The sequence below is a fragment of the Trachemys scripta genome, chromosome 2, assembly GCF_013100865.1.
Source record: "Trachemys scripta elegans isolate TJP31775 chromosome 2, CAS_Tse_1.0, whole genome shotgun sequence".
Lineage (NCBI taxonomy): Eukaryota > Metazoa > Chordata > Testudines > Emydidae > Trachemys > Trachemys scripta.
In genome coordinates this window covers 119,854,325-119,882,201 of record NC_048299.1, presented here as the reverse complement: position 1 = coordinate 119,882,201, position 27,877 = coordinate 119,854,325, and the positions used below count along the sequence as shown (strand labels likewise).

General features: G+C 44.8%; 1 protein-coding gene across 11 annotated transcripts in view; it reads right to left on the bottom strand.

The window, feature by feature from the left end:
* Window positions 1–27,877, bottom strand: part of TERT (telomerase reverse transcriptase) — a 129,975-nt gene that overhangs the window by 75,343 nt on the left and 26,755 nt on the right. For all 11 annotated transcript variants that reach the window (XR_004644581.1, XR_004644582.1, XR_004644579.1 and 8 more), the window contains exon 7: window positions 26,746–26,841. Coding sequence is in view for 7 of the 11 variants with exons in the window: in XM_034761490.1 (XP_034617381.1) it covers window positions 26,746–26,841 (96 nt within the window). In the remaining 4 variants the exon portion in view is untranslated. The remainder of the gene's footprint in view (window positions 1–26,745; window positions 26,842–27,877) is intronic.

The following is a 27,877-nucleotide window of genomic DNA, read 5'->3' as shown; positions in this document are numbered from 1 at the left end:
CCACTACAGCAGCTCGGCAGGGAGAAGCCGCTTTCCGGAGGCACCGGAGAGCCAGAGTGTCCTGCTTGCGGCAGCAGCAAGCCCCAGCCATGGAGGAGCTTGCGCGGTGCAGAGGGGCAGCAGCTCTGCAAAGGCAGCGGCGGCGCCACTAGCGGGGAGCAGTCGTGCCCCCCCACCCCTCCTGCCTAGGCTGCGGCCCAGTGCCCCTCCTGGGGGCTCCTGCAGGCTGCAGCGGATACATGCGGATGCATGCGGGCGTGAGCCCCCATGTGCCCCCGGCTCCCCCCTCACCTAGGGTTACCATATTTCAACAATCAAAAGAGAGGACAGGGCAGGAGAGCCCTGCTCCCATCCACTCCCTCCCACTTCCTACCCCCTGACTGCCCCCCTCAGAATCCCCAACCCCCCCCCACTCCTTGTCCCCTGACTGCTCCCTCCTAGGACCCCTGCCCCTAACTGCCTCCCAGAACCCCACCCCCTACCTAAGCCTCCCTGTTCCTGGTCCCCTGACTGCCCCCTCCTGAGACTCCCCCACCCTAACTGCCCCCCTAGGACCCTACCCCCTACCTGTCCCCTGACTGCCCCGACCCTTATCCACACCCCCAGACAGACCCCCGGGACTCCCACGCCCCATCCAACCACTCCCCACCCTCTGACAGGATCCCCAGAACTCCCGACCCTTCCAACTCTCCCCCTGCTCCCTGGCTGCCCCCCAGGACTCCCCTTACCATGTCCATGCCGGTCAGACACTTGCTCCACATGGAGGCAAAACATGCTACTGGGCTGCCGCGTGCACAGCCCCTCCCCCACAGAGTGCTGAGGCAGCGGGAGGGGGGAGCTCCAGGAGGGGCAGCGGCAGCTCACACTTCCAGGAGCTGCAGAACCCAAGTGCAGTGAGGGGAGTGCCGGGGGGCACGCCTGCCCAGGCTGCGGCTCCCAGCCGCCTGCAGCGGATGCATGCAGCAGATACATGCAGGCGGTGGTCCCCGTGCGCTCCCTGGCTCCCCACTCTCCCAGGAGCCGCAGAACCCAAGCGCGGTGTGTGAGGAGCCAGGGGGCGCGCCTGCCGCCGGTCTGGGGTCCCGGCCACCGGCCCCGCTCAGCCTCCTGCCGGCCTGGGGTTCCATTCACTCAGCCAGCAGCGGACTGAGTGGGGCCGGTGGCCAGGACCCTGGCTGGCAGCCCTGTGCCAGGCAAAATCGGCTCATGCGTGCCGTAGGTTGCCGACCCCTATTCTATTTGACAGTGATACAATTTTGATGAACAAAAATCAATGGAAGGAGTTGCACAATACATAAAAGAAGAATATGACTCTCTATTTACCTTATAATTTCAAATTATGCTGGAAAGGAACTTTTCAGCTAGTTGCAACCTGTCCTCTAAACTTGCAGGCATAAATCCAAATAAGGTAATTCAGTAACTAGTGGTCTGTAATGTAAGTTTAGAGGCTGCAGCACAAAGTTTGGTTTAGAACAGTGAAATGTATAGTGTAATTGGTTAAAAACAGTTTTGAATTCATTTAAGAGTGAAAAATATTTAAACTTCGAACAAACTAATATCATCGTTTGGAAAAAAAACAAAAACAATGAAAAAGTAAAATTAGTTTTGTTGCTTAGCATTCTGTAATTTTTCATTTCTCATAACAAACACAACTCAGGTCTGGCCATCTAAGGATAGGCTATCACACTTTTTTCCACTGATCAAAAGGTAGGTTCCAAGAATTCCTCTTGAAGATTTTTATTCTTTGTTCTGTCAGTTCTCTCTACTAGAACATGGATGGTACAGGCAGAGTGAGCCCTGAAAAAGAGCATCTTTCAGATATTGCATGCAAGCACTTTTGTCCATCAGGGATCTAAACCATTTTCCCTGAGAGGGCAGGAAGTGTCACGCTGTCTGGAGTGGCTCACGACAGAGTGCCAACCTCAGGGCAGACTGTCAAAAAGCAGGGGAGAAACTCCAAATTGGCTGTATATTCTGTAATTAGATTTCACCGACCCAGTAACAAGTGTGAACTCCTAAAGCACTATAACAGTCTTACCATGGAGTCGCAGATAGTCCCTTTGGGTATTACAGTCTATCTTGACACCCAGGCAAGCTGGACTATGTGATAGATGGTACTTTACACCAAAAATCACAACAATATCCAGATTACTCTCAGTGTCAAAGGACCAGTCATTTATCGCAGGTCAATTGTATTCAGCTCTCAAACCAAAGGCAACACCTGTAGCCAATCCTGTAATAAACTACCTAAAGATTTATTAATTAAGAAAAGAAATGAGAGTTATTTACAAGGTTAAAACAGGAAACACACACACGCACAAGTGAGTTACAGTCTAAGAAGATAATATGGAGCTGCTTATTGTAGAAGCCTGTATGTCCTTTAGGGCTGACCCATGCCAAGCAGCATGGGGACGCTTATGTTTAGGGATCTTTGCACTTCAGAGTCCAGATAGCATAAAAATCTCAGTATCTCCTTGTCAGGGATTTTTATCACTTTCACCCCAAATTCCAAGCCAATGGGATAAGTTCATGTGCAGGTCTCCCCTCCAGGGAGGGAGTGAGGAATGCAATCAGTCTCTGTCCTCTGATGGAACACAATGCCTCATTTACCTTCAATGAGGCATCTTGTCTGCAGGACAAGTACTTTACCTTAATGCTGATTTTCCTGTTCGGTGAGTTACACAATTACAGAGGTTTACAATGCAAACACTCAATATAACTTTATACCAGGGACTACACATATTATAAGTAGGATTAATAAATGCAGCATCCTACAAGTATTCCATAAAGTCTAAACATTGAACATATTCCTATAAACACTAATAGCTATCTTAACTATACTAACCCATAAGTAAGCTAAACTGGTTTCCAGCTATGCATTTGTTCATTGAGGCCTGGGGCCTTGGCATGAGCTGACACCTGCTCTACCAGCATCACAGAAAGGATTTCTGTTCAGTGTATGTCCCAAAGTGCCAGGATGCTGTCGTGTTGTCTGAGTTTTTGTGAATTCCACAGATCCTAGGATAGCACACCCTGAAAGTGAGCTTTCCAGTTGAGCATGGATGCGTCTTTTGTGACCAGTACAATTGGAGTTGGATGGCTGAATAATATTCCTGCTAATTCAGTCTCTATAGGCTTCCACCAAGAGAGTTTTTGCAACACCTCTGATGGGATAGTCATATGCCTCTGCTCTGTCCTTGTTTGAGATGTGCACTTGTGCCAGCTAATGTTATAAGGATCTCTGGTGAAGCCTTGCATGGAGTATCAAATGTAGAGATCATGATCACACACCTGACAAATCTGAGGGTGAACCTTGGTTTTTGGCATAGCTGATGCTAAAGGATCTGTACAGTTTGTAGTATCTGAAGAAATCACTCTTCTGGGAGGAAAACTCTTCCTATGGTCAATATTCTCTTTTGACACGGGACCAGGTGTGATTTTTCCAGCTGCTTTCCAACCCTAGCACATGAAACCAGTGACAAATTAGAGCTATTGAGTGAAGGAGCTCCTGACATGAACTGGCCTTGAGGAACCTGTCATCCACGCAGGCAAACACAGTGCACCCCTCGTTTTCTCAGATGTGCTGATGCTACTGCCAGACACTGTGAATATTCTAAGCACAGTTAACAGGCCAAAGAGGATAAATGTGTATTGAAAGTTTTTGTTCTCAATGTAAAAAGACAGGTATTTGTTGCAGATAATGCCTATCTGGAAGTAAGAAACTTTGAGATCGAGAGCTGAATACCCGTCTTCTTGGGACAGTGAGGGGATGGTTATATCTACAGAGAGCATTCTGAACTTACAAGGTCTTTACATATCTGTTCTGTCTTCTCATGTATAGGATTGGGTAGAGGCAGTTTCCTTTCTTGTGGATCACAAAGTATTGAGTAGAAGCTCTTCCTCAGAAACTTCCGAGGAACCTCCTCTCTTGCTCCCTTGGATTGGAGGCAGCTGACAACTCTTCAAGAAGAGGTCTCATGAGAAGGATCCTGGAAAAGGATTGGGAAAGGCGAGGTTAGGAGATGTTCTAGGGATGAATTCAATGGAGTAACTCTGACATACCCAGTGATACAATGTGATCTCATACAAGGTTTTGCAGATCACACACACACACACACACACACACACACACAATAAAGAGGCTGTAGAGAAAGGGTATAGTGTGCAGGATGCTGATATGTGGCTCTCAATCATAATGTCAAACCTGCAATTTAGAGGCAAATGCAGCAATGTGGATGGAGCCAATGCAATGGGTCTTCTGCCTCCCTTGCTATTTCAGAGAATAAACTGGGTGAGATGCTGGCCATGGCTTTCTTTAAGGTGCACAGGCACATCTGGTTGACAAAGCTAGTCTGTAGTATCTGAAGGAAGTGTACAATGGTGAGTCCTTGAGAAGGCTGAGCTGAGCCAAAAGGACCTTATGGTAGCTTGTGGACTTCAAGCTCCTGAGAGTCTTGTAAATTCTCTTACTGAAAATGTCTTTTCCATCAAAAGGCAAGACCTCTATTAGGCCATGCACCTCAGGAGTAAGGCCTCATGTTTTCAACCAGAAGTGTCTCTTCACAGGAGATCCCAGCAGGCAGAAGTGTCATAAGCTGGCTGAAGTCCATAAAGGGTCAGAAGCTGCAATCTTTCCTTCTGAGGCTAGATCTTTCACCAGCTATTTCTTTTCCCTCAGGGACCAAATCCAAGATGGGAAATGTAGCTTCCCACAGGCCATATTGGTAATGTGCTAGCATTCCTTGATAATAGGCAGACCCAGAGAAACATGCCTTAATGCTGACACAGTTCAGTCTGCATCCTCTCTCAGTCACAAAAGAGGAGTGAGAGGTCTTTGTGCTCTGATTTCTCGACAGCTGCTGCAACCATCAGGAACTTAGCATTGGAGTGGTAAGGAACGAAGGAAAAGTCCTGATTAGGAACTAGATACAGCCTATTGTATCTACTGAAGACTGCGGACGATGATGATGAGGGTGTAAAGCCAGACATTTCCAGCTGAATCAAATAGACACAGTAAACGGGTAGGAAATTTTAACCTTCAGTTTTTGGCTGAAAGATGTGAAATAAAGGACCAAGTTTGCAGTTGGCGCCTCAGGAGTGTACAGCTGAGTCTATCCATCATCCTGTTCACCCGTTCTTGAAGCTAGTGGAATTCACCTGGTGGGGGTGTAATGTTCTCATCTGGTGATGTTCCACTAGTCAGAATGTAATCTGCAGGGATATCATCATCATCATCATCATCCATGTAAACATCTCCAATGGTATCCAGGTTTGTAGGCGTCTGGTTACCTGGAGCTGCAAGTAGCAGTGTTGGTAGCAGTAGCAAAACTGGTGCCAGAGCCAACAGGATCTAGGTAAGACCATTGGTTGCTTAGGCAGTAGCATGGGCTGAGGTGGTGCTGGCAGGGCCAGGTTTGGTGCCAGCGGGGTTGGACATTGTGACAAAGGCGCCAGGAGCTGAGGGGGAAGTGTAGTGAATGTGACCAAGCATGGTAAACATACTGAGGCCAATGATGGTGGGCCTGATGGTCTCAACTGAGCCAGATCAAAGAGGCTTTTACCATGTCCTGTAGTGCAAGCTACAACACATTTTGCTTGGGCCAATGTGGAAAGTCCCCTTAATCATCTGGGACTGAAGGGGTTTTTGGTGAAATGAGGTGATAGACTGTGGAGGAGGCTGGAAAGATTCTTTTCCCTGGTTTTTCAGAGATCAAACAGCCTGCAAATTGAAAGTAAAGTCAAATGCTGATAGTGGAGTCTCGGAAGTCTGATACAATATATGAGCCTTTGGTCTCAGCAATGCCCAGTGCACATATGGAATATGCATTGGTGAACATCGGCTCTTTTGTGGTGCCACTGGCGCTTGGAAGGTTGAGTTGTTTCTTTGTTCAAGCTTCCCTAGGATTAGTTGCGGTCTCTTTATCCGAACTGTCTCATTCAAGTCAGATCTTGTTTCTTCTCTGGCATCTTGAAAGGAAGAACAATGCTATGGCAGCAGAGTGCCTGGTACCAAAAAGGATTGAGCTGCTGATGTAGCCACTTCCCCTTCAGTCCAGTGAACTCAGAGCACCTGTGCACATTTTGACATTGGTGACAACTCTCAGTGCCAAGGACAATTCCCGAACTTAAGAAGGTGCTGATCATAGCAAGGCCTTTGAAGATCCAGTGTCCAAGCCCTTTCTAGATGTTGGTGCTAAAGACAGTAACAACTTGGAATTCAGCAGGTGAAGTTTTGCCCACTTAGTGAAGGAGGGCTTGGTGCTGACATGGGTCGGTGAGGGCCCACATTATCAGCCTAGTTGAATGTTGCAAAGGCTGTAGGTTTAGCACGTCCCCAGTCAGGTGCTCTCAATTTAAGTTGCTGTTACCAGTGTGTTCTAGACAGGCCTTACAGACTGAGCTCTGTAACAGGCTGCAGTCCTCACCCAAACATACTAAACAGTGCACACGAATGTCCAATTTCAGGTCTGTAGAACAACAGGTGGTCCAGAGCTTATAGCCCTTTTTAGCCTCTGTGTTATAGTTATAGCCATGATAGTTGTGCAGTCTCCAAGCCAGAAGGGAGTCCTCTTTTTTCTCAGAGTGAAAGGACTGACACTGACTAAACTAAACTAACCACTAGAGAGGTTCATAACACTCTTTACTACGGAAGAGAAGAAACTGAAACAGGTGAGGGCCACAATCCTTTATATACACTTAGGTGTTGATCTTAATCATCATTAGGGGAGCTTATGCAATCCTAACTAACATGGCTTTGGTAGAGGATCTGTGACTCAACACAAGGGGGCACCATATCCCACGAATGGGAATGCACAAAGGCCCTCCAAGGCCTACAGATTTTACTTTTGGACTCAATTCAGTACTTCTTAATTAAAATGGATTCACTGAGTAGAACTAAGAGCAAAATTAACTACTCCAACACCTAAATGCTCTGTCAGATGATACCAGTTTATCTATCTTGTAAAGAAGCAAACCAAAGATCAAGTTGCAACTCAGTATATTTCATCAGAAAAGGCCCTATACTTCCCCCCAGCCTCTGGATGTTGTTATAGCCTTGGTAGAGCAAGTGACCCAGATCAGCTAAATCACAAGCTCCCTAACAGCCTGGAATATGGCAAGTTTTATTCATCTGAAAGTAAGCATCTTGGCTGCCTTGAAACGCGCTCTCTCTCTCTCACACACACACCTCACCTTCCCCACTATTTTGCTCTATGAAAACAGAATTACAGATAGTTGCTCTCATCACAGCCAACATATGCAATTTCCTTTTTAGACCATATCTGGACTTAGAACTAAATAAAAGCAATGTAGTTGACTGGTTCCAGTGAAAGTCTATTGCCTTTAGGTATGAAGTGTAGAACTGGCCTGAGGACTATCTTTTCAGGAAAAAGCTGTATGAATGGTACTTTAATGAAAGAGCTTCCAGCTAATTGACTCCCTCAGTAATTTAATTATCAGACGAGAGACTGAAGGTTACAAAATAGAGATACTTCTGACAAGGATTAAAATCAAACTTTCATGAGAGCTTCCTACAGAAAGTCAAAGGCACTGTTTCAATGGCTGTGTGATGACACATGGCTGCTCCAGAACACTGGCTTCAAGGCAGGCTTAACAATGGCTTTAAGGAAGTGAGAGATATGAGGATTTAATAGAATGAGGTTTATTACAAGATCAAAAACTTGAACCTTTAAGAAACTAATTTTCTGACCTTTTTAATACCTCCCAAGATATACTCCAGAGTGTCCATTAAGTGGAGAATCAACTCTATCAAAAGCATGAAATGAAATCTTTCCTAGACGTTAGCAGAAATACCACAATTTCCCAGGAATAAGGCATGCTTTAGGAAATTCAACTGTTCTGGTTCCAGGTGGACAGCTTCAACCAATGGAAATCAGAGTAAGTACATGGACCCTAGAGGAAGAGGTCCTTGAAATTGAAGACAATCCATAGTTAGTCCATTGGCACATGCATTAGCCTGCATAATCAGGGTCACTAATGCTAGTGATGAATACATGATCCTTGCACACTTTTCTGTCTCTCAGAGGGAATAGGGAAAAAAGCATGCAGGGGAATGAGAGTCAAACTATCTTCCATATATGCACACATGTGGATATCATGATGGGAAGAGGAGGTTACTTACCTGTGACTGGAGGTTCTTTGAGATGTGTGGTCCCTATCTGTATTCCACTGTGGATTATGCATGCACACCATGCATCCGGATTCTGAGAATTTGAGAGTAGTGTCCCATGGTCCACACATGCGCTCTGGCTCACCTTATGCCTCTGTCTGAGGGGATAAAGGGCAGAGCAGACTAATCACTTCGATACGATCCAAAGCAGAGGGGAAGGAGGATGGGTAGTGGAATATAGATAGAGGCCACTCATCTCAAAGATTCTACAGTTACAGGTAAGTAACCTCCTCCCCTTCTTTGAGTGACAGTCCCTATTGTATTCCACTGTGGGTGACTGACAAGCAGTACCTAAGTAGGAGGAGGATGCAAGGAAGTAGACGGTAGGGCTGAGTGGACTATCACCATCCCAAAGGAGACAATCAGCAGAAGAGTCCTGCACCAGGGCATAATGTCTTGCAAATGTGTGAACAGAGCCCCACATGACTGCTTTATGGATGTCCAATAGGGGTGCCTCCTGAAGAGATGCCATAGTTGTTACATAGTTGCTTGTGATCTGGTGGAATGAGCTCTTACCCCATGGGCAGAGGGGAAGGTTTGATAGCGAACGGAGTAGAACACAGCCAGAGACCAATCGGAGATTCTCTGGGTGAAGATCATGTGCTCGCTGACTCTTTCTACTACAGCAACAAACAGTCTCAGGGATTTCCTGTTTGCTTTTGTTCCATGCAGGTAAAAGACAAAGGCCCACCAAACAATTAGGAGTGGAGTCTTTGTTCATCTGCAGAAGCATGCAGTTTTGGGAAGAACAGAGGTAAGTGAACTAATTGGTTACAGTGAAATTCCGAAACTACCTGGGGGTGAATTTGGGATGCAGATGCAAAGAAACCTTATCCTTACGGAATACAGTGTATGGAAAATCTGCCACCATCACTCCAAGTTTGCCAGCCCTTCTAGCTGAGGTGACTGCTACAATGAAAGTGACCTTCATGAAAAGGAGAGATATGGAGCAAGAAGCAAAAGGTTCAGTGGGGAGCGGGGGGGTGAGGGAGGCTTCTGAGTACTGAGAGAACAAGGTTTATGTTCCACTGGGGAGTAGGCTTCAGAATAGATGGGAAGGTTCTTATTAGGCCTTTCCAGAATCTATTGGTCAATGGATGTGTGAAGACCGAGTAGCCCTGAGGTGGACGGTATGCAGTAATAACTGCCAAGTGGACTCCCAATGAGCTGATGTACAAACCTGATGTATTCAAAGATAGATATAGTCCAAGATGAGAGGAATATCTGTAGTTTCTGGGAGAAAGCCTCTTTGATGTGCCCAAGAAGAAAAGTGTTTCCCTTTAGCTAGGTAACATTTTCTAGAGTCCTTTCTACTATTAAAGAGGATGCCTTGTATAGCTATGGAGCATGAACGTTCTAAGGATGATACCCATTCAAATATCATTTGTATTTGGTATATGTTGGTAATCATTAGGAAAAGGATAGATAATAAGATAGAAAATATCATATTGCCTCTATATAAATTCATGGTACGCCCACATCATGAATACTCCATGCAGATCTGATCACCCCATCTCAAAAAAAAAAAAAAAAAAAAAAAAAGATATACTGGAATTGGAAAAGGTACACAGAGAAGGACAACAGATATGATTAGGGGTATGGAACAGCATCCATATGAGGAGAGATTAATAAGACTGGGACTTTTCAGCTTGGAAAAGAGACGACTAAGGGGGGGGATATGATAAAGGTCTATAAAATCATGACTGGTGTGGAGAAAGTAAATAAGAAAGTGTTATTTACTCCTTCTCATAACACAAGAACTAGGGGTCACCAAATGAAATAGGCAGCAGGTTTAAAACAAACAAAAGGAAGAATTTCTTCATACAACGCACAGTCAACCTGTGGAACTCTTTGCCAGGGGATGTTATGAAGGACAAGGGTTCAAAAAAGGGTTCAAAAAAGAACTAGATACGCTCATGGAGGATCAGTCCCTCAATGGCTACTAGCCAGGATGGGCAAGGGATGGTGTCCCTAGCCTCTGTTTCCCAGAAGCTGGGAATGGGCAACAGGAGATGGGTCACTTGATGATTAACTGTTCTGTTCATTCCCTCTGAAGCACCTAGCATTGGACACTGTCTTAAGACAGGATAATGGGCTAAATGGACCTTTGGTCTGACCCCATATGGCCATTCTTATGTACCATGCCCTGAGGTGGAGTGAATGTGGATCTTGTTGTTCCACTGGGTCAGGAGCTTTCCAGATGAAGAAATGTTGGGAGGATGATTGGTGGTTGGATGCCATGCACAGGAGGTTTGGAGACCAGAACTGTCCTGCTGTATTTTGCATAGAACTCATGGCAGAAGCAGTAGTGGAGAGAAGGCATAACTTAGGTGATCCGACCAAATAAAAAGCAGAGTGTTGTCCTGGGAGTGGCAACCTAGGTCTTCTTTGGAGAAATATGTGGTGCATTTCCTGTTAGCTTGAGAGGCAAACAGATCCCTGGTTGGAGTTCCCCATAGTGCAAAAATATTTTACAGCACTGAGTCATGGAGCTGCCACTCATAATCAACTGCAAAATGTCTACTGAGGGAGTCTGCAAGCACATTTTGCTTCTCTGGAAGATAGTTCCAGAGGTTGCTGATACACCAGTTCCAGAGGCTGGCTGCTTCTGCACAAAAGGGAGGCCAATCTCATTTCTCTCTGCTTGCTGATGTAGAAAACAGTCTGACATAAGAACATGGTGGGCATGGATGAATGGAAGAAAGGACTTGCAGACCTTCCAGACTGCTTGCAACTCCAGGATATTGATGTGCATCCTGGACTCTTGAGATATCCAGGTACCTTGTGTCATGTGGCTGTTCATGTGGGCTCTCCAACCTAATAGGAATGCGTTTGTAATAATGGTCCTGTTCAGAGAGGAAGGGAGAAAGGGGATGTCCATGATGAGGATTTGTCCACCATAGCAGAGAAGACCATGACATGCATGGAATGGCGGTTTGGAGAGTATACTGACTGCAGCCATGTTTGAAGGCAATGAAGGCAGAGTCCTGCAAATGGAGTGACATAGGTGCATGAGGCCATCTGACCTAGGAGAAACAGACATGACTTAACCAGCACTCAAGGATTGTTTATGATGTACGCTATGATATTATTCATGTACTGGAATCTGTCCTGGGGCAGGTACACTCTTGTACCGATAGAATTCAAGGTTGCCCCGATGAAGTACAGAGATTGTGGGGGTGAAAACAGATTTATCAGTGTTTTGGCACCCAGTGAAGAAAGGAGATGTAGCATCATGAAAGTTGACATATAGGCTTCCTAGCAGGACTTGGTGACAAGGAGCCAATTGTTGAGGTAGGGGAAGACAATGAGATGATCATGTCTGACATGGGCTGCTACTACAGAAAATATCTTGGAAAAGGTATTCTAGGGGCAGTCTCTATTCTAAAGGGGAGTTTTCTGTACTGAAAATGATTAGAGCCCATTAAAGTACCATTCATACAGCTTTTTCCTGAAAAGGTAGTCCTCAGGCCAGTTCTACACTTCATACCTAAAGGCAATAGACTTTCACTGGAACCAGTCAACTACAACTTCACCTGGAGAACTCCCTTGCGAAACTCCCTGTTAGCAGCCCCTGTTCACAGTAAAAGAAATGGCAAAGTATTAGAAAAGGTCTCCAAGGCCATGAAGGACCGAGGCCATAACAGGGACACACAGCAGTGCCGCGTGAAAATTAAGGAGCTACGGCAAGCCTACCACAAAATCAGAGAAGCAAATGGAAGGTCTGGGGCAGAGCCGCAAACTTGCCGCTTCTACGCGGAGCTGCATGCCATTCTAGGGGGTGCAGCCACCACTACCCCAACCGTGTGCTATGACTCCATCAATGGAGAAACACACAGGGAAGAGGGTTCGGGGAACGAGGAAGATGAGGATGGAGGTAATGTAGGTAGCTCACAGCAGCAAGCAAGTGGAGAAACCGGTTTCCCCAACAGCCAGGATATGTTTGTCACCCTGGACCTGGAACCAGTAACCCCCGAACTCACCCAAGACCCTCAGGGCACACAGGAGACCTCTGGTGAGTGTACCTTTGTAAATATTACACATGGTTTAAAAGCAAGCGTGTTTAATGATTAATGATTAATTTGCCCTGGCAATCGTGACCAGTACAGCTACTGGAAAAGTCTGTTAACGTGTATGGGGATGGAGCGGAAATCCTCCAGGGACATCTCCAGAAAGCTCTCCTTCATGTACTCCCAAAGCCTTTGCAAAAGGTTTCTGGGGAGGGCTGCCTTATCCCATCCGCCATTGTAGGACACTTTATCACGCCAGGCCAGTAGCACGTAGTCTGGAATCATTGCATAACAAAGCATGGCAGCGTATGGTCCCGGTGTTTGCTGGCATGCAGACAACATCCATTCCTTATCGCTCTTTGTTATCCTCAGGAGAGTGATATCATTCACGGTCACCTGGTTGAAATGGGGTGATTTTATTAAGGGGACAGTCAGAGGTACCCGTTCCTGCTCTTCTGAACAGAAATGTTCCCCGCTGTTAACCACAAGGTGGGGGGAGGGGTGAAGTGATCATCCCAGAGAATCGGGTGTGTGTGTGTGTGGGGGGGTGGTTTACTTGGGTTTGTGATGCATGTTAACCCGGAAACCGCAGTCCCTCCTTTTACATTGAAAACCCATTTTAAACGGCCAACCCAATTCATCCTTGATATGGGAAATGCGCTGCTGTTTGAAACCATCCCCATATGTTAAGAAGGTTAAAAAAGCCAAAAGACTGTGGCTGCCTGCAAGCTGAAATCTGTTGCCTGGCACTGCGTGAGTGATCTCTCATACCAAACTGGCAGGCATAGGAAAAATGCGACCTTGTAACGAAAGAGTGTACCCATTGTTCTCTAAAATGTATCTTTTTTAACCACCTCTCCCTTCTCCTCCACCAGCTGCAAATGTTTCTCCTTCACAGAGGCTAGTGAACATTAGAAAGAGAAAACGGAGGACGCGGGACGATATGTTCACGGAGCTCCAGATGTCCTCCCACGCTGATAGAGCACAGCAGAATGCGTGAAGGCAGTCAATGTCAGACATGAGAAAAGCACAATATGAACGAGAGGAGAGGTGGCGGGCTGAATGGCGGGATGAAAAGAGCAAGTGGCGGGCTGAAGATGATAGGTGGCGTCAGCTTGCAGACAGAAGGCAAGAGTCAATGCTCCGTCTGCTGGAGCATCAAACTGATATGCTCCAACATATGGTTGAGCTGCAGGAAAGGCAGCAGGAGCAGAGACCGTCGCTACAGCCCCTGTGTAACCAACAGCCTTCCTCCCCAAGTTCCATAGCCTCCTCACCCAGACGCCCAAGAACACGGTGCGGGGGCCTCCGGCCACCCAGTCACTCCACCCCAGACGATTGCCCAAGCATCAGAAGGCTGGCCTTCAATAAGAGTTAAAGTTTTAAAATGCAGTGTGTCCTTTTCCATCCCTCCTCCCCCACCCATCCCAGGCTACCTTGGCAATTATCCCCCTACTTGTGTGAGGAATTAATAAAGAATGCATGAACGTGAAATAACAATGACTTTATTGCCTCTGCAAGCGGTGCTCGAAGTGGGGAGGAGAGGGTGGTGTGGTTGGTTTACAGGGAAGTAGAGTGAACCGGGTGGGGGGGGTTGGAGGGTTCATCAAGGAGAAACAAACAGAAGTTTCACACCGTAGCCTGGCCAGTCACAAAACTCGTTTTCAAAGCTTCTCTGATGCGCACCGCGCCCTGCTGTGCTCCTCTAACCGCCCTGGTGTCTGGCTGCGCGTAATCAGCGGCCAGGCGAGTTGCCTCAACCTCCCACCCCGCCATAAATGTCTCCCCCTCTCTCACAGATATTGTGGAGCGCACAGCAAGCAGCAATAACAATCATAGAATAATAGAATCATAGAATATCAGAGTTGGAAGGGACCTCAAGAGGTCATCTGGTCCAACCCCCTGCTCAAAGCAGGACCAATTCCCAGCTAAATCATCCCAGCCAGGGCTTTGTCAAGCCGGGCCTTAAAAACCTCCAAGGAAGGAGACTCCACCACCTCCCTAGGTAACGCATTCCAGTGTTTCACCACCCTCCTAGAGAAATAGTTTTTCCTGATATCCAACCTGGACCTCCCCCACTGCAACTTGAGACCATTGCTCCTTGTTCTGTCATCTGCCACCACTGAGAACAGCCGAGCTCCATCCTCTTTGGAACCCACCTTCAGGTAGTTGAAGGCTGCTATCAAATCCCCCCTCATTCTTCTCTTCTGGAGACTAAACAATCCCAGTTCTCTCAGCCTCTCCTCATAAGTCATGTGCTCCAGACCCCTAATCATTTTTGTTGCCCTCCGCTGGACTCTTTCCAATTTTTCCACAATGGGGATATTCTTTTCGCTGAGGTCTGAGCGAGTCAGTAAGCTGTGCCAGCGCGCTTTTAAACATCCAAATGCACATTCCACCGCCATTCGGCACTTGCTCAGCCTACAGTTGACCAGGTCCTGACTCCTGTCCAGGCTGCCTGTGTACGGCTTCATGAGCCATGGCATTAAGGGGTAGGCTGGGTCCCCAAGGATCATGATAGGCATTTCAACATCCCCAACGGTTACTTTCTGGTCCGGGAAGAAAGTCCCTTCCTCCAGCTTTCGAAACGGAGCAGAGTGCCTGAAGACGCGAGCATCATGTACCTTTCCTGGCCATCCCACATTGATGTTGCTGAAACGTCCCTTGTGATCCACCAGGGCTTGCAGCAGCATTGAAAAGTACCCCTTGTGGTTTATGTACTCGGTGGCTTGGTGCTCCGGTGACAAGATAGGGATATGGATTCCGTCTATGGCTCCACCACAGTTTGGGAATCCCATTTCAGCAAAACCATCCACTATTGCCTGCACGTTGCCCAGAGTCACTACCCTTGATATCACCAGGTCTTTCATTGCCCTGGAAACTTGGATCACAGCAGCCCCCACAGTAGATTTGCCCACTCCAAATTGATTCCCGACTGACCGGTAGCTGTCTGGCGTTGCAAGCTTCCACAGGGCTATCGCCACTCGCTTCTCAACTGTGAGGGCTGCTCTCATCCTGGTATTCTGGCGCTTCAGGGCAGGGGAAAGCAAGTCACAAAGTTCCATGAAAGTGCCCTTACACATGCGAAAGTTTCGCAGCCACTGGGAATCGTCCCACACCTGCAGCACGATGCGGTCCCACCAGTCTGTGCTTGTTTCCCGGGCCCAGAATCGGCGTTCCACGCCATGAACCTGCCCCAGTAACACCATGATTTCCACACTGCTGGGGCCTGTGCCTTGTGAGAGGTCTATGTCCATGTCAATTTCCTCATCACTCTCTTCGCTGCGCTGCAATCGCCTCCTCGGCTGGTCAGGGTTTCGCCTTGGCATGTCCTGGCTCTGCATATACTCCAGGACAATGCGCGTGGTGTTCATAGTGCTCATAATTGCTGCGGTGATCTGAGCGGGCTCCATGATCCCAGTGCTAGCTATGGCGCCTGGTCTGAAAAAAGGCGCGAAACTAGTATCTGACGGACCAGGAGAAGGAGGGAGGGCCGAGTGACGACATGGGGTACAGGTACAGGGAATTAAAATCAAGAAAGGTGGCTGTGCATCAGGGAGAAACACAAACAACTGTCACACAGAATGGTCCCCCCAAAGATTAAACTGAAAACCCTGGGTTTAGCAGGCCATTGATTTCACGGAGGGAGGGGAAGCAAATGAATACAGAACAAATCTATTTTTTACATCTTAAGACGACGGTGCAGCTTGACTGATAGCCCTCAGCATCTTCTGGGTGCTTGGCAGCAAATACTGGGCGCTTGGCAGTTAGTGTACTACGATGGCCTTCAGGCCTATTGCACGATCTGCTGCTCAGGGAAGACTCTGCTAATGTGCGATGATCCAACTTGTAATAGGACGGTTACCAGTCGTAATACACCATCTACTGCCAAAAGGCAAAAGGCAAGGGGCTGGTGCAATGCAGCCCTACGGCTGCCAGCCCCACAGCTGCCAGCACCCAGATAGCCGATGAAGGCTACCAGTCATGCTGCACCGTCTACCGCCAAAAGGCAGTTAGCTGCTGCTGCTGTGTAGCAATGCAGTCCCACGTCTGCCGGCACCCAGATGACATATGTTGACGGTGAGCTGAGCGGGCTCCATGCTTGCCGTGGTATGTTGTCTGCACAGGTAACCCAGGTAAAAAGGCGCAAATCTATTGTCTGCCGTTGCTGTGATGGAGGGGGAGGGGCCTGACGACATGTACCCAGAACCTCCCACGACACTGTTTTGCATCATCCGGGCATTGGGATCTCAACCCAGAATTCCAAGGGGCGGCGGAGACTGCGGGAACTGTGGGATAGCTACCCATAGTGCAATGCTCCGGAAGTCGACGCTAGCCTCAGTAAAGTGGACGCGGTCCGCTGACTAGAGCACTTAGAGCATTTTATGTGGGGACATACAAAATCGGCTGTATACAACCGATTTCTATAAAACCGGCTTCTATTAATTCGACCTAATTTCGTAGTGTAGACATACCCTAAGGAAGTATCTAAAAGCAGCTTCAATGAGATTTGCCTCTGGAAGTGGTATCCATATAAACCTCCAAGATAAGATTCTACAAAAAGAAGTATTGCAAAAAAGAACAGAAAATCTGGTAGTCTTATAAGGCTACATTTTGGAAGCACTGCTTGCAACTTTGTAGCTAAAGCTGAGTTCTATTTTGCATATAAGGCAAGGATTAAACCTCTTTGCTTTGCATAAAAAATAGTATCCAGTATTAAACTTGGAGCAGTGGATATGAGATTTGATTAATAAAGAATTAAAGGAACATGGGTATATGGAAAACAGACCCTCTCAAACTAATTTGATATCTTTTTTTTTTTTTAATGAGATGACAAGTTTGATTGACAAAGGTAATTGTGTTGATGTAATATATTCAGTCTTCTGTAAGGTATTTGACTTGGTACTGCATGACATTTTGATTAAAAATACTAGAATTATATAAAATTAGTATCTCATTAAATAGATTAAAAGCTGGCTAAATGATAGGTCTCAAAATTTAACAGTAAATGGGGAATCATTGTTGAGTGGGTGTGCTCCTAGTGGGGTCCTGCAAGGATCTGTTTTTGACCCTATGCTATTTAAACATTTGTATTAATGACCTAAAAGAAAAAATAAAATCATCAATGATAAAGTTTGCAGATGACAAAAATTGGAGGAGTGGTAAATAATGAAGAGGACCAGTAATACAGAGCAATCTCAATTGGTTGGTAAACTGGATGCAAGCAAACAATATATATTTTAATGCACTTGTAAATGTATACATCTAGGAACGAAGAATGTAGGCCATTACTTACATGATAGGGAACTCTACCCTGGGAAACAGAGACTCTGAAAAAGATTGAGGGATCATAGTAGATAATCAGCTGACCATGAGTTCCCAGTACAACTCTGTAGCTAAAAGGGCTAATGTGATCCTTGGATGCACATAAACAGGGGAATCTCAAATAGAAGTAGAGAGGTTATTTTATCTCTGTATTTGGAATTGGTGTGACTGCTGCTGGAATATTGTGCCCAGTTCTGGCATCCACAATTCAGGAAAGATGTTGAAAAATTGGAGCGAATTCATATAATAGTCTCTAGAATAATAAAAGGATTAGACAATATGCCTTATTGTGATAGACTCAAAGAGCTCAATCTATTTAGCTTAAAAAGGGTAAGGGGTGAATTGATTACAATCAATAAGTACCTAGATGGGGAACAAATATTTAATAATAGGTTCTTCAATCTAGGATAGGTGTAACACAATCCATTGGCTGAAAGTTAAAGCCAGACAAAAATTAAACTGGAAACAAGGCATAAGTGTTTAACAGTTACAGTCGTTAAACGTACCAAGGGTTGTCATTTTTAAATCAAGATTGGATGTTTTTTCTAAAAGCTGTTCTAGGAATTATTTTGGGAACACACTATGGCCTGTGTTACACAGGAGGTCACATTAGATGATCACAAGGTCCCTTCTGGCCTTGGAAACTATGAAACTTACAGCATTTATTCTGAATATGAATGGAATATCTGAGAAATTACAGGTAAATCCTTTAGTTTATAAATTAAAATTAATGTAAAATTGGGTCCCCTTTGACACAGATGCTAAATTTTAGTCTTTGTTCCAAATTTTCTTAATCATAGAATCATAGAATATCAGGGTTGGAAGGGACCTCAGGAAGTCATCTAGTCCAACCCCCTGCTCAAAGCAGGACCAATTCCCAACTAAATCATCCCAGCCAGGGCTTTGTCAAGCCTGACCTTAAAAACCTCTAAGGAAGGAGATTCCACTAGCTCCCTAGGTAACCCATTCCAGTGCTTCACGATCCTCCTAGTGAAAAAGTTTTTCCTAATATCCAACCTAAACCTCCCACACTGCAACTTGAGACCATTACTCCTTGTTCTGTCATCAGGTACCACTGAGAACAGTCTAGATCCATCCTCTTTGGAACCCCCTTTCAGGTAGTTGAAAGCAGCTATCAGATCCCCCCCCCCCATTCTTCTCTTCTGCAGACTAAACAATCCCAGTTCCCTCAGCCTCTCCTCATAAGTCATGTGCTTCAGCCCCCTTAATTGTTTTTGTTGCCCTCCGCTTGACTCTTTCCAATTTTTCCACATCCTTCTTGTAGTGTGGGGACAAAAACTGGACACAGTACTCCAGGTGAGGCCTCACCAATGTCGAATAGAGGGGAAGGATCACGTCCCTCAATCTGCTGGCAATGCCCCTACTTATACAGCCCAAAATGCCGTTAGCCTTCTTGGCAACAAGGGCACACTGTTGACTCATATCCAGCTTCTCATACACTGTAACCCCTAGGTCCTTTTCTGCAGAACTGCTTCCTAGCCATTCGGTCCCTAGTCTGTAGCAGTGCATGGGATTCTTCCGTCCTAAGTGCAGGACTCCGCACTTGTCCTTGTTGAACCTCATCAGGTTTCTTTTGGCCCAATCTTCTAATTTGTCTAGGTCCCTCTGTATCCTATCCCTACCCTCCAGCGTATCTACCACTCCTCCCAGTTTAGTGTCATAAGAGACACTTCAAACTTAATAAGAGATACTTCAAAATTTCTACATAGACTATATCTGAAACTTAATTAAGGCTTGATGGCTAAGTTATTATCAGCTGTTATATCTCAATGTTATGATTATATAGAAATGCAGACAGATTCAGATCAACAGCTCAAATAGCTCTAGTCACAATGGCCTCACTTAGGGGTTGAGATAAATTTTTTGGCTGAAACTCTTTCACCAACAAAATGCAGATTTTGTGACACAAACATTTCATGAATGTTTTGCTGAATTGTTTATGTAAAAAACACAAATGCTGAAAAAGTCAGTGTTTTATTTTGACATTTTCTAAATGAAACATTGATTTTTAGTTCAAAATGACTTCTGGATTTAAAAAAAAAAAATAAACTGAAGGAAATTTCAAAACAAAAACAAAAAATGCTCTAAATCTAAATGAAACATTGCACTTGAACTGAAATTTTACGTACTTTTTTAGAATTGCCAGTGAATAAAATAAAAATAAAAATCCATTCTTCACTCAGGTTTAATTGTGATATCACAATTCGCTAATTTGCATGCAACTATTTTTTCATATCGACTCAGTAATATGAGGGAGACTAGACATATGTCAAGAGTTCTCATTAGTAGATTATATAAAATACAGTTGAGCTAGGTAAAGAATCCATAGTGGCAAGGTAGTTTGGGTATCAGTGTCCCAATGGCACTGCACCCTCAGTTTCACTGCATTTCACAGACATCAGGACTCAGCAATCAGGCTCCCCTGCTTCCCTCTTCAAATAGCAACAGTCTCAATAAGTCAATGCAAGTTAAAGGTCAGATTCACCAATATGCTTCAGATGCTTTACCTACTCTGGTGATTCTAAGGGCTGGTCCACACTAACCCCCCCAGTTCAAACTAAGATACGCAACTTCAGCTACGTGAATAACCTAGCTGAAGTCGAAGTATCTTAGTTCGAACTACAAGGTACTTACTGCGGGTCCACACGCAGCAGACAGGCTCCCCCGTCGACTCCGCGTACTCCTCTCGTGGAGCAGGAGTACCGGTGTCGACAGTGAGCACTTCCGGGATCGATTTATCGCGTCTAGACAAGACGCGATAAATCAATCCCAGAAGATCGATTGCTTACCGCCGAACCCGCAAGTAAGTATAGATGTACCCAAAGTAGCTGTAAACCTAGCATAACTGGTGCACATTGACTACTTTGGCATACCAGTGAATCTGCTTTTAAATAGCTATTTTTTAAGAAAGAAATTGATTTAAGGCCAATATGATGTATTTTCAAATCATTAGAAATGTCACATGGTAGAATTTTCTTTCTATTTTTTGTTTTGTGTTCATGTATAAAAGTTTTCATAATAATAGTAATAATACCGGAAATTCCCAGACAAAAGACTATCTTAAAATGGATTAAAGCTGAGAGTATGTATCAATAGTTTTAGAGCAAAAGTCATTACAAGGATGATGGAATTATTGCTGAACCATGCATTATAAACCCAGTAAAGTCAGAGTTAATGTTACACTGAAAAGAAACTTAAATTTGTTAAGATAAGAAAAGCACCCAAACAACCTTGACTCTACCTTGTGTAGTAGGAAGAGAGCCTGAGACATAAGCCCTTGTATCAGAGGCCTGGTTTGAGGCAGGAACTGCTCACAGAATTTGACTGATATTGCAGAAATACACATTCCTAAGAAGTGCTAGTGCTCACGCAAACACATGCTGATATCATGTGGTCCCAGAACATCCCGATATCAAGGATGTTACAGAAACATTCCCCAAGGATAACAGGAACACACTGACCCCTCCTAAAAGATAAGGTCAGGATGACAGTATGTAAAAGAGATGTTTTGATCAAACCAACATGTACAAGGTGATCGGTGATGGCTAGCCACATTAGAGGGCAGTAACTATGTCAGAGGGGCAGTACTAATTTGTTTGCATCAGGGTATAAAGATGTATCTCAGAGAGAGTATCTTTGTCTAGCCTAGGGAGGAACAGAAAGTCCCGCTTTTCACTGAGCTGGTCCATTGTTACGGGCATACATGTATTAGTGGTCCAGTAGAGTCTGTGGGGTACGAATATCGTGCTTCGTCGACAATAAACCTGGCTGGGTGCCTTCGTCCCTTAACGGAGCTTGTGGTCCTTAGGCGGTTTGCTCAAGGTTTGCCAAGCCAGCTGTCTGTGCAGGGCTGGGGCGGCACACAGAGGGAATACACACACATAGCCAAACATCTAACCACACCTTGTAGGCATAGCCATACGTGTATGACAATAAATTATGTTTACACTCCCCCCCCCCCATTAGTTCAAATCCTCACCTGGGCCCTGACTTCTCATGATACCCCTAGTAGCTGCTTTTATGGGGACTGAACAAAGAAACACAATATCTAAATGCATAAGTCCCTACTTCTTCAGCTAAAGAACAAGGACCATACAAAACTTAGTGGGCTCAAGTAAATGAGTGAAATTCCATGCCCTGTATTATATAGATCAGACTAGATGATGTAGTAGCGAGAGAGAGCCTAGAACATTAGGGCTGGTGCGAGATCTGAGGCCTGAACCAAAGTCAGGCCATGTATTAAAGCAGATGCTCACAAGTTCACTGTCTGGTACATGAACTTGGCAACACTGTTGCTAGGGTACTAGGCACTAGCTAGATAGATAAATATATTCCAGCTATTACAGATATATCCCAAACTAGTACAAGATAAGATGGTTTGACCAAATAATTAATAGGGATGTTTTGTCCAAGATATCAGGAACAAGGAGAAGTAACAAACAGATGCCATGAAACACGAATGATGGTATGTAAGTTGTTTATCCCAGTTGTTTGCACTAGCACTGTACCTTGAGGGCAGTAAACCTGTCCGAGTGTCACTGTCACCAAACTGTGCTTGTGGTCTTTCTTTATGAGTAGCACTGAGGTTTGCTGAATTAGCAGGCTGCAGTATCTGCTAATACTGATAACAGTGGAGCTCCAAAGATGGACGCACTGAGCAGCCTGAACAGCATTACTGAGCCAGTGACATTCCAGCTGTCAAGGCTGCTTCCCCACTCTGAACTTTGGGGTACAAATGTGGGGGCCTGCATGAAAACTTCTACGCTTAACTACCAGCTTAGATCTGGTCCGCTGCCACCACTCCCAAAGTGCTAATTCCCTTCCCTGGGTAGCCTTGGGAGACTCTTCACCAATTCCCTGGTGAATACAGATCCATCCCCCCTCCTTTCTCCCACCAACTCCTGGTGGATCAAGATCCAACCCCCTTGGATCTAAAAACAAGGAAAAATCAATCAGGTTCTTAAAAAGAAGGCTTTTAATTAAAGAAAAAGGTAAAAATCCTCTCTGTAAAATCAGGATGGAAACTAACTTTACAGGGTAATTAAACTTAAAGAGCCCAAAGGAATCCCTTCTAGCCTTAGGTTCAAGTTACAGCAAACAGAGATAAACACTCTAGCAAAAAGGTACATTTACAAGTTGAGAAAACAAAGATAAAAACTAACACGCCTTGCCTGGCTGTTTACTTACAAGTTTGAAATATGAGAGACTTGTTCAGAAAGATTTGGAGAACCTGGATTGATGTCTGGTCCCTCTCAGTCCCAAGAGCGAACAACCCCCAAAACAAAGAGCAGAAACAAAAGCCTTCCCCCCACCAAGATTTGAAAGTATCTTGTCCCCTTATTGGTCCTTTGGGTCAGGTGTCAGCCAGGTTACCTGAGCTTCTTAACCCTTTACAAGTAAAAGGATTTTGGAGTCTCTGGCCAGGAGGGATTTTATAGTACTCTACACCGGAGAGCTGTTACCCTTCCCTTTATAGTTATGACACCAGCCCTCTACACTTAACAACAGATGACCTAATGGTCCCTTCTAGCCTTAAAATATATGGAAGTACAACGCAGCAGCAGACTCAGAAATCTCCGTGTGTTGTGTAGTCACTCCAAAGAGACAAAGAGGCAGATAGAGTTAAAATATACAGTAACTCCTCACTTAAAGTCAACCCAGTTAACATTGTTTCATTGTTACGTTGCTGATCAATTAGAGAACATGTTCGTTTAAAGTTGTGCAGTGCTCCCTTATAACATCATTTGGCAGCCGCCTGCTTTGTCCACTGCTTGCAGGAAGAGCAGCCCGTTGCAGCTAGCTGGTGGGGGCTTGGAACCAGGGTGAACCGGCAGCCCCCCCATCAGCTCCCCTCTCCCCTAAGTTCCCTGTGCAGCAGCCTCCCAGCTATCAATTGCCGACAGTTCAGCTGTCCCTCCCCCCACTGCCATGTGCTGCTCCTGCCCTCTGCCTTGAAGCTGCTCCCCGGAGCCTCCTTCTTGCTGTATGGGGTGAGGAGGAGAGGGGGGCTAATGTCAGGGTGTCCCCCTTTCCCCTGCTCTTTCACCCTGCTTACCCCATCTTCCATAGAGCAGGGGGACACACGACAGGGCTCAGGACGGAGGGAGCTTCCTGGCAGCAGCTGCCATCTCAGCTTGCTGATCTACTTAAAAAGACAGTGTACTTAGAGTGGGGTCAGCATACTTAGAGGAGCAATGCACATCTCTCTCTCTCCCCCACATACAGGGTGTGTGTCTCTGTCTGCCATGCGGTCTCCCCGCCCTCCATTCCTGCTGCCTTGTAGAGTGTAAGGCTACATTAATAACAATGAGTTAACCCTTGAGGACTCAGCCAATTGCTAGTTCATCATTTAGCAGCAAGGCATTTCCTGGGAAATATCCCACCCTCTGACTTCACCACCTCAACCAAGCTTCAAAATCATCATAGCTGCGTACCAGTATTAAATTGTTTGTTTAAAACTAATACTGTGTGTGTGTGTGTGTGTGTGTGTGTAATATAGTCTTTTGGCTGGTGAAAAAAAATGTTCCTGGAACCTAACCCCCCCTATTTACATTAATTCTTACGGGGAAATTGGATTTGCTTAACATATTTCGCTTAAAGTCGCATTTTTCAGGAACATAACTACAATGTTAAGCAAGGAGTTACTGTATTACGGTTACATCTTCTGAAGCCTTCAATTATTGTGGTAACATATACCTCTAATACACTGTCAACTTAAGCGTTCTGCCTTTGGATTCATGACTCCAGCGGAAAGAGATTTTATTATAACTTGTGTGGAAACAGAGCAAGAACTGACAGGGATTTGATGGGGATTTCAATGCAAACAGTCTCTTCTGTGAGCAAGAGTCAGGCTAGCTGTTAGCCTAATAATGCGAGATTTGTAGAAGCGAGGATTGTGTGAGGCAAATGGGAAAGAACTGTGTGAGAATTTGTTGCGACCTTGTGTAGATAAATATGGAATGTAGACTAGAGTCTAAATAGATGTGAAAAATAAGATATCAGGATGACCTATGTATAAACAAAATGCAGCTGTTGCTCATTATTGTATGTAACAAAAAGTATAAATGCTTGCTGTAATTGTTTACCTGTAGAAAAACCTGTTTAGCCCTCTCCCTCTATGCAATTGCTTGAGAATAAAGTATTTGACTTTGCTGCTCCCAACCGAAGGAGGGAGAACTCTGTTTTTCTCCAACAATTGTGTTATTACAACTCTTTTGGTTGTGACATTATTAACATGTCTTATCAGTGTCCAAAATGTTAATTTTTAAAACCATAAAAAGGGATCATAAAACATGTTGCAACTTCTAACAAACTTTTCTCTAAACTATATATACTAAAGAAGTTTCATATCTCATATGGTTTTATTATAATTTACAAGGGGTCTAAAGACAATGTTGCCATGTAATGTTTTTTGGAATAAAACTATAACTAAGCTCAAATTGAATTTTCTACAATATTTTGAAGGAAAAGAAAAATCAAATAAGCTCACAAACGACAATCATTTTTCATGAATTCTCTCACTCCAAAACACAGTTTTTAGGTAACTGTATCAGCCCCACTAAAATGAAGAATCTGGCACAACCTCTACTATGGTGTCATTGCTACTTCACCATATTGCACTGGAAATTTTACTAAAATGGCTGACTTGAAAAACCAACCCCCTAAAACAATATTGTATATATTACATACAACAACAAAACTATGTTAGAAGAACATTATTTAGGCAGCAAAGTTGAAGTATTCAACAATTAAGAAATTCCAGACTGAAGGTTACACAAGAAACCTTAAGTTGGCCCCACCACATGTCCATCCTGTGTACTGAACACGGCGGGGTCCTATGCAAAAAAATAGTATATAATAGTATATAATCACATAATCACTAAATCACACATAATTGTACCATAGAGCATGTGCCCTGCAGGGTGGGGCAGGGTGTCAAGACAAAGAATTAAGGTTAACTGTAGGCAACTGTATAACCTGGAATTTCCAAATTTTGGAGTGTTTCATTCTGCAATCTAAAATGTTATTTTAATTTCCTATGTTTGGTTTTGCTTTAGAGGAAAAAGCTACCAACAAATTCTACTATGTATAAGTACAAGCTGAGCCCTCCCCACCCCTACCCCCGCAAATCATGCATCATTAGTAGGGTTAATATTTTGTCTCAGTTGTTTTTAGTAAAAATCATGGACAGGTCAGGGGCAATAAACAAAAATTCATGGAAGGCCGTGACCTGTCCAAGACTTTCACTAAAAAGAACCGAAGGAAAGGGCTGACTGCAGGGGGAGACTGACAGCCTGAGTCCCACCACAGAGGGGATTGACAGCTCCTGCCTCTGCCGGGGGGAGGGAAACAGCGTCAACTCCAGCTCCAGTCGCTGGGGGTGGGAGGACAGCTCCAGCCTCAGCTGCTCACAGATCTGGCCCCAGCCGCAGGACGGGGACAGCATCAGTCACTGGTGTGGACAGCTCAGCCGTAGCCACTGAGGGTATGGGGACCATTCCAACCCTTGCGGCTGACAGCTCCAGGCCCGGCCCCAGCCACTAGGGGGATGGGGACAGTTCCAACCCTTGCGGCCGACAGCTCCAGCTCCAGCCCTGGCCCCAGCCACTGGGGGGATGAGGACAGTTCCAGCCCTTGCGGCTGACAGCTCCAGCTCCAGCCCCACCCCAGCTGCTGACAGCTGAGTCCCAAGCTGCGGGGTGGGGACAGCCGCAGCCACTGGGGGGGTCAGGGACAGCTCCGGCCCCAGCCACTGACAGCTCCTCACCCCCATCAGCAGGACAGTGTGCACTGCTGCTGTTGCTCTAGCTGTAGCATCAGCTTGGACTTAAAATGCTTGTATATTTACGGGTGGGGTTTTTTTGGTTTTTTTACTATTTATTTATTTGCATACTGCCAAAATTACCCTGAGGAACAAAAGCAAGAAAGAGGAAATGATATTTTGTAATTGTTCATATATTAGCAATCGTTGAACAGAATTTCCAGGGAGAGAGAAAAGGCACTCAGTAGGCCCCTTCCCAAATATCAAAGGCCTGCTGCAAGCAAAGATCAAAGAAAGGGTCATAAGAATCTCTTATAACGGAAAGTGTTAGGCAAACTAAATAAAGGGGACACGATCAGCTCCTGCTCTAATATATAAATTAAGAATTAACTTATTTGATTTTCTTTCTCATTTGAAGAGAAATGTCTCATAACAGTTACCTGTTCAACTACTATGGCATTTTGTAGCGATGTACTCTCTTGCAGATGGGATACAAATAATCTCATATGGGACATAAAATCCTTGAAAGTAGAAACCTGTATACCGAGAGTAAAGAAATGATAAAATTCAGCAAAAGACGTTTTAGTTAACAGCAATAATCAATAGCCCTTGCAAAATGGGAAAAATACCAAAGAAACCCACCACAGTAGCGTTAACTTAAAGAAGGGGAAAACTATAATAAAATAAGGAAGCTAGCTAAATGGAAATTAAATGGAATAGGCACAAGAGTGAAATGCCTGCAAACTGCATGGATACTTTTTAAAAACACCATTATAGAGGCTCATACTAAATGTATACCTCAAATTAAAAAAAAAAAAAATTAAAGGACCAATAAAAAAGCTACCATGGCTAAACAGAGTAAAAGAGGAGGTTAGAAACAAAAAGTCATCCTTTGAAAATTGGAAATCAAATCCAATTGAAGAAAACAGAAAGGTGCATAAATTCTGGCAAATCAAATGTAAAAGTACAATTAGGCAGGCTAAAAAAAATGTGAAGAGCAACTATCAAAAGACACAAAAACGAACAGCAAATTTTTTTTTAAGTACAAGAGAAGCAGGAAACCTGCCAGTCAGTGGGGCTATGAGACAACTGAGGTTCTAAAGTAGGAGTCAAGGAAGACAAGGCGGTTGCAGAGAAGCTAAAGAAATTCTTCGCATTGGTCTTCACTGTAAAAAATGTGAGGGAGATTCCCAAACCTGACCCATTTTTTTTCAGGAGACAAATTTGAAGAACTATTAAAGACTAAGGTGTTAACAGAGAAGATTTTGGAACAAACTGATAAATTAAACAGTAATAAGTCACCAGGACCAGACGGTATTCATGCAAGAGTTCTGAAAGAACTCAAATATGAAATTGCAGAACTACTAATTCTGTTATGTAACAGGAGAAGAGCTAATGTGATGCCAATTTTTAAAAGTGGCTCCAGAGGCAATCCTGGCAATTATAGGCCAGTAAGCCTGACATCAGTACCGTGCAAATTGGCTGAAACTATAGTGAAGAACAGAATTATCAGATACATAGATCAGGGTTTCTCAAACAGGGGTCGCCGCTTGTGTAGGGAAAGCCCCTGGC